Source organism: Rhinatrema bivittatum, chromosome 14 (genome assembly GCF_901001135.1).
Source record: "Rhinatrema bivittatum chromosome 14, aRhiBiv1.1, whole genome shotgun sequence".
NCBI lineage: Eukaryota > Metazoa > Chordata > Amphibia > Gymnophiona > Rhinatrematidae > Rhinatrema > Rhinatrema bivittatum.
The window spans coordinates 53,043,290-53,057,878 of NC_042628.1; the positions used below are offsets into that span (position 1 = coordinate 53,043,290).

The 14,589-nt window shown below is 46.7% G+C and overlaps 1 protein-coding gene across 7 annotated transcripts in view; it reads left to right on the forward strand.

Annotated features, from left to right (window-relative positions):
* The window catches only part of POU2F2 (POU class 2 homeobox 2), a 266,759-nt gene that overhangs the window by 201,563 nt on the left and 50,607 nt on the right, over positions 1-14,589 (forward strand). For all 7 annotated transcript variants that reach the window (XM_029577335.1, XM_029577334.1, XM_029577339.1 and 4 more), the window contains one exon: positions 13,339-13,404. In XM_029577335.1, the coding sequence (XP_029433195.1) occupies positions 13,347-13,404 (58 nt within the window). In that variant the 5' untranslated portion in view covers positions 13,339-13,346. The remainder of the gene's footprint in view (positions 1-13,338; positions 13,405-14,589) is intronic.

Consider the following 14,589-nt stretch of genomic DNA (forward strand, 5'->3'; position numbering starts at 1 on the left):
CTCTGTGAAGTTAGCAAGTAGCTCATCTAAAACAAATCGAAGACAATTCTTTTTCACTCAGTGCATAGTTAAGCTCTGGAATTCATTGCCAGAGGATATGGTTATGGCAGTTAGTATAACTGGGATTAAAAAAGGTTTGGATAATTTCCTAGAGGATAAATCCATAAACTGCTATAATAGTAATTAATAAGCAATAGTAGCTTGTGATCTGTCTAATGTTTGGGTACTTGCCAGGTTCTTGTGGCCTGGTTTGGCCTCTGTTGGAAACAGGATACTGGGCTTGATGGACCCTTGGTCTGACCCAGTATGGCATGTTCTTATGATTGTTCAAACATGGACGGACTATAATAAAAGGTGTACACCTCTTACACCAATATACTGTAAAAATATAAGAAATAGGATTAAAAGAGAGAAGAGACCTAGGAATAAGACCATGAAGCAGTAGCTGTTTGTGCTTGAAGATTGTCTCTGCATGAAGTTTAAATTGTTTGTAAAGCCACTGCCGTCAGCACACAGAATCAGCATGAGCATGCACCCAATGGCTTTTTCTTGGGGTTTGAAGATCTGTGTAAGTAGAACAGCTGCGTGCTAGGAGAACCTCTTTACTAAGGACACTTTTCTGGTATGTTCTGTTACTGATGAGAGAGCTGGATTCCCTGCAGGCTGTGCATTAGAAATAGGCAGACGTGATGATGTATATATGAGCTCTCAAGAAACTCTCGTATACAGTTTTTCCTTCTGCGGATATGACGGTTGTGGTCCTGTAAGCTCGTATCCTGCCCCATCTTTGGAGAGTTCTGACCCTGGTTCAGTAATGGAGCATTCTGAGAGCCCGGCTTTCTCTGGGGACATCTCTGCCTCCTGCCTAACTTTACGTTAAGGATAACATTTTTGCTTCCCTCACTGTCTGTCTGCAAATTATCAAAGGACACTTAATCAGTGGCACGAAGTCCGTGGCACAGTCGGGATTAGAACTGACTTTGGAAATCCGTTTTATGCTGGGGGGACGTCACTGCTTAGGCGGTATCGGGCAGCGTGATTTTGGCACTGGTTTAGAAAGACGCCTCCTGCTGCTTTAGAGAGACGTTTCCTCCACTGATCCGAGCCATCAACACCATGTGGGGAAACACAAAAAAAACCTTGTTCTGTTTTGGATTTTTCCAGGGCTCAATGAGTACAAACCAAATGTGTGACTAAAGCAGGCCTGTAAGTCGGAGCTTGCTATGGAGGGGGAGTGTTGATGGAGAGGTGATGGGTGCTGGTGGTCCTCGGTGGGACACCTTGCTGGCCGGATGCACTAACACTAAGGGACATGCTGATAAAGGGGATGCTATATGTGCATGCCTGGGTACATATGCATTCAAGTATGCCAGTCTGTATGAATGTTGTATATAATCAGTGTGCTCATGGATGTATTCCTGTATGTTTGACCCTATATACCATGGTCTGTTGAAGCATATGTGTGGTTGCTGGTTGCGTGTCCATGTACAGGTGTGTGCGCTCTAGGTCTGTTTGCCAACCAATGATTATGTAGCAGTCAGCTGGCGTGTGTGTGTGTGTGTGTGCTAGAATGTATCTCTGTGTGTCCATGTATGTGTGTGGTTGTTAGTTTGTATGTATATGCATGTTTTTCCGTCTACATCTGTCGCTGTTTATCCGGTACTGATCACTTTTTCCATGGCTCATGATCTTCAGAGAGGTTTCATCAGCTGCTCTCGCCGCCCATGAGTTGGTGTGAAAAGGGCACTTTCTCTCACACACTCTGCTTCCTCCTGGTAGCACCTTGTGCCAGAGGTAGGAAAAGGTGAAGATGGGAGGATGCAGGATGGATGAAGGCAATGTATAGTGTGACCTCATCAGTGATGTCAGCAGTGTGAAGTTACGAGGATAGCAGAACAGAGGGTGTAAAGAGATTATCAGCTCTCAACAGTGAGATCAGCGTGCAGTGAGGTTATCCACGGTGTACATTAGGAGAGAGGAACAGAACAGAATGACCAATAAATGCCATGTGGCCCATCTATACCTCCAGCTCAGTTTTATGGGCTCTCCCTCAGAGATTCTCTGTCCTTGTCACATGCCCACTTGCATTCTGATATTGTCCTTGTCTCCACCATTTCAGCTGGGAGGCTGTTCCATGCATCCACCACCCTTTTTATAAAGAAATATTTCCTTAGGTTACCCCTTTTACCCTCATCCCATGACCTCTCAATCCAGAGCCTCCTTTGCATTGAAAGAGGTCCACCTCCTATGCATTTATTCCTTAGAGGTCTTTAAATGTCTCTGTCACAGCACCCCGGATTTTGTCACCCTTAGGCACTTTCACCCCTGTTACAGGGTAGCAGAGGGCTGTTCTCAGGAGAGCTGGAAAGCAGTGAATCTTAGCCAGCCTGTTGCCCCTAAATGTTTGCCAACCCTAGGCACAGGCATAATGGGTGCCCATTGACAAATGCAGGGCTGGGTATACATGTTTAGATCTTTAAGTCTGTTCCTATATGCTTTATGATGAAGGCCATTTTAATAGCCACTCTGTGGAGCAACTCCATCCGGTTTATATCCTTTAGAAGGTTAAGGCTCAGAAGCGTACATAAGATTGAGGTCTCACCAGGGAATTATACAGGGGCAATATCACTTCCTTTTTTTTCTGCTGACCATTCCTCTCCCTATGCAGCCAAACATTTTCCTGGCTTTTGCCGTCACCTTAAGACCATTAGATATGATTATCCCCAGGTACTGCATGCAGTGGGGTTCACTGCAGTTTACAATATGAGATCAGCATGCAGTGCTGTTGGTGTTCAGTGTGTGAACATGCACTGATGTAAGTGTATTACTTATGTCTTCTTGCCCCACTAAGGATGTCTGGGTTCTGACTGGCGTAAGGCAGCAAGGAGCTGAACATTTTAGTGATCAGATGCAAACCCGGGACTGCGTGTAGTGCGTTTCCCCTGTCCCACGCATGACTCCTTCCTGTCCTGGGGAATTGCACACTTTCCCTCTTACCGGAGGGACCCAGCTGCATCTGTAACAGGCTCATTCATAATCTAAAATAATTCAGTCTTACATGGGACAAAAGAAAAAAAATTGTCTTTATTCTAATAATAATAATTTAATAAAAATCCCAATTTGCTGCATTAGATTCCATTCCTCACAAGTAGATAGTCTACTTAAAATTTAATAGGATCAGGAAACAGAATTACGGGCATGAATGTCTGAGACATTCAAGTACTAACATGTGAAAACTCACAGAGCTAGATCCCAGGCCGACTTTGCGATGGGATGAGATCTCAGCGGAACTGGGTCACGTCTGCGTGGGTCAAAGCAGTACCTAGACTGGTTCTCTTCTAGTCCACCAGGCCTGTCTGGCAGATGATGCAATCTGGTCTCATTCGCCTCAGCCGTCTGTATCTGATAAGTGCCCCAGAATTTAGACCTTTACTGTGGAAGTCTCTAGAAATTTTCTATCTTTGCAGCTACGTCATTCTTTTGTGTATGGGAGAAAGATATTTATCACAAATACTTTATAGTAGGACCACTCCCCTGAATGCAAGGATTATAGTAAGACTCCTTCAAGAATCTGTGTCAGCTTATCATAGTTTACCTTATAAATCAGCTCTGATTGTTTATAGAATAAAGATTTCGATCTAATTCACCACATTTCTTAAATAAGGACATGTCTTAATTCCAAGAATACAGGATGCCATCTCCTGTGTGCACGTAAATCTCATTCCAAAAACATAAGCAGGTACAACTAATGCAAACTTTAGATAATAAATGACTGATTCCAATTACTGTGCTTAATGGAGGTGTAACTTTCAGAAATGGGCTTTTTGGAAAATTACCCCATCCCGGGGGCAGGGTTGAGGCATGGGAAACCATTTGCGTGCCTATTTTTAATTTTCCAAATTGCTCTTGAGTGCACGCCACGCAGGGTGGCACGCATGTGCTCGCTGATTTCCAAAGCAGACTCTATGGGGGTCATTTTCAAAGGAGTTACGCATGTAAATGTGACATACTATCGTAGCAATTTTCAAAAGCTATTTACTCGAGTAAAGTGCACTTACTTGAGTAAATCCTATGGACAATTCAATGGCATATATTGTACCAATTTTGAAAAGCCCACTTACTTGAGTAAAGTGTATTTACTCGAGCAAAAACCAGTTTTGCTCGAGTAAATGCTTTTTAAAATCTACCCCATGTGCGTAAGTCCATTTTGAAAAATCAGGGTGGAAGTGCGCGTGCTCGTCATACACGCTGACAGGGGCAGTAAGTATCCAGAGATACCGAGGGGAATTTCCAGCGGCGTGCCTAACTCGGCACATAAGTAGATGCCCCTAAAGGTACGCCAGCGTTTTACTGTGCAGTGAGAGGCGTGCACCTCATAAAACCCCCCATGTCCCCACTCTGAAAGTATATTTATATGTTACACTACATACATGTTTTTTAATGCTGGGTTCTGCGTAATTTATCCACCTATTTGATAAAAGTACGTACATATATTTTACAGGTTAAATTGTAGCCTGTGCGAGTTTATGCACATTTTATAAATGTAGGTGTTGTATACTTGTGCACATGCTTCCAAGCACCAGTTCACGGACACCTCCACCAGGTTCACCCGCGCTGTCCACTGCTTGCTCCAGACCCCCTCCCCCACCCAAAAACTGCAGAGAAAAAAAGATGTCTGATGTGGTATTTGCGACATGATTAGCAGGTGTACAAGCATGAGCGCAGGTTTGATGACACATTCATGTGCTCCATTTACAAAATACGTGAGTGTGCGTGTACTTCCAAAGCCCACCCAGCAGTGCCTCGGAGACCACTGCCTTTGTACCTGCAACATGTGCACCCACCCTTCTGAAGATTCACTTACCAACAGACAGAGATTGCTTGCGAGATTGGCATATACATGTGCGTATCTACCTACCCTGCACGAGTCTTAGAAAATTACCTTCAAAGCACTGATGACAAACAGGAGGTAACAGGTTAATTCCAGTCAAGGACTCAAACTTCTCTGAAATGGAAGTGATGTAATCCGCAGACCGGAGGGTTCTTGCATTAGGAGTCTGGTCCGGTAGGTTGGCCTCATACAAGATGATCGTCCTGTTAACTAGCTCCCTGCAGATTTCTGTGCCTGAGTGCAATGAATCTCATACGTTTTGAGTTAAATGTCAAGGAAAACAGAGGTCCTTTGGATAGGGAAGGGGGGGGGGGGGGTCCAACTGGAGGATGTGATAATTCAGGTAAGGGGCCACTCTCTTTATACACTCAGATTTCTGCAGTGGTTAAATCAGCATTTGCACTGCTTTGTGTGATTTGGTAGTTGAGAGCGTTTCTATTGCAGAATCGTCCGGCCATGGTTATTCAGGCACTGATATTGTCTAGGCCGGAATATTGCATCAAGCCAGAGTTCAAATCCTGCTGATGCTCCTTGTGACCTTGGACAAGTTACTTCAATCTCCGTTGCCTCAGGTACAAACTTGGGGCCTCATTTACTAAACATTTTTCCCCACAGACACAGAATGGGAGAAAAGCCTTAGTAAATCAGGCCCTGAGACTGTGAGCCCTCGGGACAGGGAAACAGCTCCTGTACCTGAATCTCACTCGCCTTGAGTTACCAAAGAGAAAGGCCTGAGCTAAAATAAACTGAAATGAACTTCCCTGCATGCAGGGTTTCCTCAGGTTACTCTAAGGAGGCGTCAGCTGGTTCTAAATACAGCAGCTCATATTCTGGGAAATATAAAAGCCAGGGACCACTCGTTACTGGGAGAATTTCAGTGTAAATTTAAGATCTTAATATTAGTCTGTTCAGTTTTTCGTTAACCACTTTAAAAACTATTTCACAAACAGTTTCAAGCCATGCATGCCAGTAGTCATTGCAGGAGGAATTCGTGTGTCCCTGATACCAAGGAGACCTATGTACAGGGACCTAGCAGTTGCATTTTCTCTGTTACGAGAGCAATGTTTTGCAACGAGTTGCCTCTTGCTCTTGGACTGCAGAGAGATTATCGCTGCTTTCTTAAAGTGATAAAAACTTAGCTGTGTGGTAACATCATTAATTGATTTTGGCATCCTCCCTTTAATTGAGTTGGAGGTTCTTGAAGTGGGATGGTTGGTTTATGAATTTTAGGGTTGGCTGCTCACGGATGTTCACGTTATTGTCTATGCAGGTTATCCGGCTAAATAATTGCATTGTATAGAATGGATGATGGGAACATTAGGCTGGGGTGGGGGTTTGAGAGGTTAGGAGGGCTTGCCTCGAATTGTTAATGTCTGTCGATGTTTGCATATTTCATTTTTACATGTTATGAAATGTCCCAAGTGGTGATGCATGTGTGGAATTATAAAGATAAAGCTGACCCTGCATCCTGTGGCATGTTACCGAAGGGTCCCCTGTGTCTTATCAAGGGGGTTATTTCAAGCTAATTGACACACGTCTCGGGGAATCTTAGGCGGGTGGGGGTTAACTTTTGCAGTGTCTAGTGGGGTTGCTTTGGTAGGACAGTGAATGTTTTGCCAAGGTTTCACTATCTCTTCACCCAGCTACTTTCAAGGATCACTAACGGGTTCATATTTTAACTTATGTTTTATTAATTTGGAAATATCAAGATTTAACATCTCGACATAAATGACAGCATTCACAATTGGATTACAACAGTAAGATTTCTAACACAATACAACCCTCCCAACACACACACGCACGCACAGCAGGTTCCATAACAAAATGAATTCTAACATACTTAGATGAAATTCTTATAACACAAAAGTAGGACTGGCCTGGTAGATATTAAACTGCATAGCTGGGCAGTGTGTGCTGGGGCGCCAGACTCCTCTCTCATCTGTCACAGCTTCCTTTTGGTGGGTTAAGGTTTCAAATGGTTTAATAATATTTCTGAGGACATCAAGACTTCCTGCTCCCACTTTGGTGCAAAATGATGTTTATCTGGTGCAAACTTAAGACAGGATTAAAAATGCAAGTTGAAATTCCCCCATTCACATGATCCCCCTACTTTAAGTTAAGATGGTTTTCATGTCTCCTCGAGACCAAAAGCAAAATTGCACGTGAAAGAGGTAGCCTTGAAAAAACTGGTAAAGGTAGTGGGGGGGGGGTGTCTGGATGTGTAGGCGCTGGGCTCACGACTGTGTAAAATAATGCTCAGAGGGGAATTGAAGGCCGTCTGATGTCTACCTTGCACTGCAAGACGTGTGCTGAGGAGGGAACCTCTTCTCACGCTGTGGCAGAACTGTGCTGTAGCTCAGGTTTATTGCATAATGGTTCCCAGAAATATTGGAGATGTTAATTGGCCGGACTCTGTCCATAATTCTAAGATGCTGACTCCGTGGCCTGAGGATCTGTAGATCTCGACTGTATTCAAACTCGTGCTACGCTTGATTTCAGCCACCAGAATTACCTTAGGGAAACGCTGGAAGCAGCCCCAAGCCCCAAATAAGAATAAATGGTTAGATAAAAGCCGAGGAGACCACAGCTAAGAGGCAACTCGCAGCAGAGATATACAGAATATATTGTCATCTGGATGCATTATTTTACATTATTGGACTGGAACAAATGTGACAATAGACCCCTCCACCTCACCACCACCACCTTCTGTGGTGGGAACCGTGCTGTGTCTGTGTGTATTGTGTGTACTTTGTGGTTGCATGAGCTGCATTAGACACTGGGCAGGTCACAGCAGCTCTCTAGGTTTACGTCTCTCTCCCTCCTGCTGACCATCCTGGAAATGCTCACCCATTATCCTGTTTTCGTCTACTTGGAGTGGCCTCCATTTCATTAGTAAAAGAGCAGAACCAACGAGTGGGAAAAGTGCCTATAATAAAAATGTGTAATGAACTTTGCAGATGTTATGCAATGCATATTCTAAAAGTTAGCAGTCAAATATAACCAACAAGTACAGAAACAGCATCCCGAGCCGTTCTCGAACTGGCTTCTGGCCTCCCCGTGCCACTGAGATAGTCCTGGCCAAAGTGCCAAGGCTAGTGGCCAGTATTGATCCTCATCTGCTACCTTCTGTCCGCTACATTAGACGCTCTTAATCACCATCTATTTATTTATATTTCTTAATCGCCTGTCTTGGGGCTCTAGGTGATTTGCAATGACACGATGAAATACACAATAACAAAATCACAGTCTTGACGCTCTGGCCTTGCTTGGATTCCAGGACTCTGTTCTAGTTTGGCTCTCCTCTTATCGTTCCTATCAAACCCGTGGTGTTTGTTTTAGCAGATCTTCTTCCACCACTATCCCATCATCAGTCAGTGCATCCCAAGGCTCTGTCCTAGGCCCTTTCCTCTCTGCACTCAGTCCCCTTGGTGTTCAGGCACCTCCTACAGCTTTCGGTGCCATCTTTTGTACCTGTGACTCCCAGATCTCTTTCTCTGTCTCTCGCTCTAACCATGCACTGGAACTTTCATCTGGAATCCAGTGCCAGATCTCAGTTTGACAAAGCAGCACTGCGGTGATTTACAGTTTGCCCAGCCACTTTAACTGAAGTTACAATTTACACGGACACTTTTAACGAGGGTTGCAGCTAGTTTCACAGAACAGACTGATCCAGTCCTGGTTTTGCCGCATTGCATGCCGCATGCATTGCCGCATGCCACATTGCAACTACAAATCCATGCATTGCATGCATGGATTTGTAGTTCTGCTTGTCCCATTGATTTCCCTAAGAAAATCAGAGCTACAAGCCCCCTGCACCCAAGGGATGAAAACCTGGAATGGATCAGTCTGTTCCGTCAAACTGGGGTCAGCTGGCAACTCTTTTAGCGCATGTACTTTAGGGAAATTTTCAAAGAGAGAAACTTCTTGCGTTGTGCCTTTGGAAATTAGCAAATGCAAGAGTTGCGCTAAGAGCATCCACGTGCTGTGCACATGTGTGGGGGTGCGTGTGACAAAGGAGCGCGTGCACATTGGAAAACCAAAGGCTTGCACCTCGTTTCCCCTCCCCCAACCTAAGCATGCCCACAGGAACGCCTCTCTTTCCCATGGCTAAAAGTGCCCCTGCGGTAGTAGCAGTTTTCAGCCCGGCCGTTTCACCACATTTCGATGGGCCTTTGCTGTTTTGTGGCGAGAGAGCGGTAGTCTCGTGAATGTGGCAGGGCTTACTGTACATTGCAACTCTGAGGGGATTTATCGTGATATTGGGCATGTCTGTTCTCTTTCGGGATGTGATGCAGCCATCCGCCTCCCCCTAGTAAGAGCAGAGCTTGGGAGGGGGCAGTATTTAGGGACTGATTATTATTCGCACTGCCTTGATGGATGATGTCAGCTGCTTTGGGTCCCCCTTTGGGGGCGTGGAAAGTAATAGATGCCTTTGCCAATGGCCCTCATTGAGGGCCTCTTGTTTCCTGCGGCAGTTCAGGGCAGATTCTACAGTGAGAGTTAAGAAATTCTGTGGCTCATTTGCATAAATTTGAATCATTTATATTGGCATAGTAAAATTTAGTTTTCCCAACTTGCATTGGGCGTGCATAATTTATTTTGTCTTTTTAGGAGTGTTATGGGTGGAGGATCTAACCCCCTCACCCAAAAAAATCATATCCCCTCTAGAACTCTGTGTTCCTCTATTGATCCCACCTCCCCATCCCTCATCTTCTGGCACTGATTGGACGGCAGCAGCGTCCGGCCATGTCACCCTCCTCCTGCCACCCAGGCCTGGCTGCTTCTTTGAATCGTACGGCTGTAAGCTTCACCGCGCAGCTTCGAAGCAGCAGTCAGCGCTGGGCAGCACAGGAGGAGGATGTGGCCTGATGTGCTGCCGCCACCAGTCAGTGCTGGAGGGAGGGAGTGAATGATCCAGGAGAGGGGAGCAGGAAGTGACGTGCACCACCCATCAGCCTTGGCCTTGGGCTCCCGCGGTGATTGTGTGGGAACAGGCTAAATCCGCAGGGATGGCTGGATTTTGTGGCCCTGTCTGTGGCTTTAGAATCACGGGAGCCCAGGGATCCTGCCTTCAGTATGGCCAAGATTGAACTTGTTACCTTTCCTACCAATCCTACTTCTCCCCTTCCGCATCTTTCTGTCTTTGTGGATAACAGTCATCCTCCCTGTGTTGTGTTCATGCCTGTTCTCGCCCTCGCGCCACCCTCTCTACCTTAGAGGCGACTCCCTTCAGATCTGACGGACAGATGTTGTTGCGGCTTCTCCTCGCCGCTCCAGAGTTTGTACTGGCAAGGGCGCGAACCTCGGGGGCGTCCCCCTGTAGTGACGTCATCCGCTTCTACCTTAAAAGGTCTTTGCTTGCATCTACAAATCGAGTTAGCAAGGACTCCATTTGGACTAGCTTTGGCTGTCCAAGACTACTTGTACTCGGGGAATTCTTTCTCCGCTGCTCTGCCTCCACTACCTTACCTAGGGGTACCCGCTCCTCGGGCGCCCCGCTCTCTCTTCTTGATTTCAGATTGCTAAGACGTGATCCGGTACTCGCTCCTCGAGGGCCTATGTCCCTGAATGCTCAGAAGACTCCTTATTACCTGGAAGCGATCGCAGACGTGAACACAGTGAGTTCTATTACAAATAGGAACCGGTACTCGCTCCACGAGGGCCTATGTTCCTAATCTCCGAAGACTCCCTTCTGTCTAAGACATTATCGCAGGTATGGAGATCGTGAGTCATTATTGTAGATTGCAGATAGGAACCAGTACTCGCTCCATGAGGGCCCATGTTCCTAAATCCCTTCTCAACTCTCTTCTATATCAGAAGCTATCATATATCCATATCTTGTGCATTATTATTATAGATTGCAGATAGGAACCGGTACTCGCTCCACGAGGGCCTATGTTCCTAAAACCCTCCAAAGACACTCTTCTATTCAATAAGCCATCTCATACACAGATATTGAGTTCTCATTCCAGACTGCATATAGGAACCAGCACTTGCCTACGGCTCCTGTTCCTGAATATACTGAAGACTCTCTGTTGCATTGAGGCCATTACAGATATCTACAATTGTGAGTGTATCATCTACTACTGTTATGTATCCAGCATACCCTGTCTACTCACTACCTATGGTCTCTCTCTACAGCTCAGCAACCCAGAGACCGCAATTCCAGTATCTGAGGGACTTCAGCCCTGCTGGGCACATCAGCTCACTACTGCCACCTCTGGTGGTTCTACTTCCTGTCTAATAAAGAACTATCTGTGTTTGTCTCCATACTCCAGCCTAGCCGGTGGTCCCTCTCAGGATATCCTCCTGGGGGCGCTGGCACTGTCATCTGCCATCGGCCCAGGGATTCACCAATTTACCTCAAGTGTTCATTCCTTACACTACTAGAGCGGTATTATACGACTGCCACTCTGTGGGAAGCCAACCCACTACAGAACACTAACTCCGCCTACAGAGTATTACAATTGTTAGCTTTTCCCCTTGGCAAGGTGATCCATAACAGATTGCTAATTCCCTGGCAAACTTATAACAGATTGCTAACACCTCCCCTTGGCGGGATGATTTATTACAGATTCTAACTCCGCCCCTGGGAGCAGTTTCTACAGATTGCCACTTCTAGCAGCAGGGATTGATAACAGATTGTTAACTCCTCCCTCTTCAGGAGGAGATCCATAACAGATTGCTAACTCCTCCCTCTACAGGAGAAGCTTAATAACAGATTGCTAACTCCGAGCAGCAGATTTATAACACCCTGGCCCCATGGTGTGCAATGTTGGCGTTCTCTTTGTCTTCTCTCTCTCTCTTATGCACATATCCAAAACATTGCTAAAACTAGGCATTTCTTTCTTTATTGATTCACCAAAAATCAGGCTCTTTCCTTTCTGAACATAGTAACCCTTATCCACTCTTCTCCCTCCTGCTTGGACTCCTGCCGTCTCCTCCTAACAGGTCTGTTGCTAAGCCATCTTTCGCCACAAGAGTCTATCCAAGGTACAGCTGCGTGACTTAACCTTCCTCCGCGTTGTTATGGTCATGCTATCCCTCTTCTCGCAGTTCTACACTGGCTACCCATCTGCTTCTACATTCAGTTCTGCAGCTCCAGGCTTCCTCTTATCGCTCCCTACATCCCTCCTCGTCACCTTCATTCATCAGACATGCTGCTCCTGTCCTTGCCCTTCTCCCTTCTCCTCCATTGCTAACTCCAAAATGCGTGCTTTCCATGAGCATGGAATGGCCTTCTTGAGCTGGTGCATTCTACTCCCTTACTGGCCATCTTCAAGGCCCATCTAAAACCCTTCCTCTATGAGATTGCTTTAAATTTAAAATTCATGCCAGATCTTGGCCTTCTGCTTTTAAACACATTACTATGATATTAAGTGATTATTAGAAATGTATTTGTTTTATCTGTATCTCTCAAATAGTTCCTGCTCCATGGAGCTTTCAATCTCTTACACACACCTGTATATTGCTACATCCAGCATGTAGCACTACAGAAATATTAAGTAGTAGTAATTAAGAATATATCAACTCAAATTCTTCCTGGTGGTGTCAGCAGTGTGTAAGCAACAGCAGTGGTGAAAGCAGAGTGCAGTGGGGTTAGCAGCAAAGTACAACAGGGTGAGAGTAGCATGCAGTGCAGTTGGCAGCAGAGTATGGCAGGATAAGAGCATCATGCAGTGGGGTTAGTGTACAGCAAGATGACAGCTGCATGCAGTGGAACTAGCAGCAGGGTGAGAGCAGGATGCAGTGGTAGCAGTGTACAGCAGGGTGAGAGCAGGATGTAGTGGTAGCAGTGTACAGCAGGGAGAGAACAGCATGCAGTGGGGTTAGCAATTACAGAGTGTGAGAGCAGCATGCAGGTGGGGTTAGAAGCAGTGGGGTTAACAGGGTAAGAACAGTATGCAGTGGAGCTAGCAGCAGGTTACAGCAATGTGAGAGCAGCATGCAGTGGAGTTAGCAGCAATGTACAGCAGGGTGAAAGCAACATGAAATGCAGTTAGCAGCAGCATGCATTGGAGCTAGCAGCAGAGTATGAGCAGTATGCAGTGGGGTTAGCAGCAATATACAGCAGGATGAGAGCGGCATGCAATGGGGTTAGCAACAGTGTATAGTATATGGCACTGTGAAATGCCCACAATAGCTGGGTGACATTAGTGATGGTGAGGGCAGTGACAGCAATGTTGGGGCAGTTACTATGTACACCACTCTATTTGGAGGATAGTGGCGTGGGATTGTGAGGTCCTATTCCTTATAGCTCACAGCCCGCTGGAAGGTCAGAATTAAGGCATTTCACATTCATGCAAATCAGTCTATGCTAGTGCTTAATTTTATTAAACTCCCCATGTTGGTTTAGCCCCATTGAATAGGAGCCAGGAAGCCATCAATGTGTTTCTTGTTGCATACTGCTTATGAGCACTTCCTCTCTTTTCTCTCTGTTTATCCAGAAATAAGAATGTCTAAACAGCTGGAGCTGGAGAAACCCCGGACGGACTCACATCTGGAGCACACAGGTAAAGCAAACATACAGAAAAAGCTCTTTTCCCATACATTAGCGTAGACTGAGGGGAACCATCTCTCCCAGGCACTAGCATAGACTGAGGGGAGCCCTCTCTCCCAGGCACTAGCATAGACTGAGGGGAGCCTTTTCTCCCGGGCACTAGCGTAGACTGAGGGGAGCCCTCTCTCCCAGGCACTAGCGAAGACTGAGGAGAGCCATCTCTCTCAGGCACTAGCGTAGACTGAGGGGAGCCCTCTCTCCCAGGCATTAATGTAGACTGAGGGGAGCCCTTGAGGAAAGCCTGGGAGCACTAGCATAGACTGAGGGGAGCCCTCTCTCTCAGGCACTAGCGTAGACTGAGGGGAGCCCTCTCTCTCAGGCACTAGCGTAGACTGAGGGGAGCCCTCTCTCTCAGGCACTAGCATAGACTGAGGGGAGCCCTCTCTCTCAGGCACTAGCGTAGACTGAGGGGAGCCCTCTCCCAGGCACTAGCGTAGACTGAGGGGAGCCCTCTCTCTCAGGCACTAACGTAGACTGAGGGGAGCCCTCTCTCCCTGGCATTAGTGAAGACTGAAGGGAGCCCTCTCGCTCAGGCACTATCATAGGGTTTGTGGGCCCTGGGCTCAGGTGAGAGGTAGTACCGCCCACGTGGAGGAGCCCCATGAGCCTTACCGTCGGGAGGCAAAGTCTCAGCTGCTGGGTGTGAAGGACAGCAGGTACTGGAGAGAGAGAGAGAGAGAGAGAGCGACACTGCCCGCGGAGCAGGAAGTGTAGTAGAAAGTCCCACAGACACAGAGGTGCCACGGAGTCTGTGAAGTGGGGTATACCCAAAAGAGGATTCCTCTGTAGAGATGATTCGGCAATGATCCGCACAGTGGGGTACACCAGTGAGGGTCCTCAGTAGAGATGATATGGCAGTGGTCCGCAGAGCGGGGTACACCGATGAGGGTTCCTCAGTAGAGATGATACAGTAGTGGTCCGCAAGCGGAGTACTCACAGTAGAGATGCGATAGTTCCAGAGGAAGCCCCTGGGAACGGGGCAGGCAGCGATCCTAGGCGCAAGGCCCTCTGTGGAGTGGATAGCCAGAGAAAAGGAAAGGGCCCCTGAGGAGCGGGTACCCGGGACATCTCACGCAGAGGAAGCAGGAGCTGGAACGGGACGTCCGTAGTGAACAAAGCGGATTCAGCAATGAGGAAA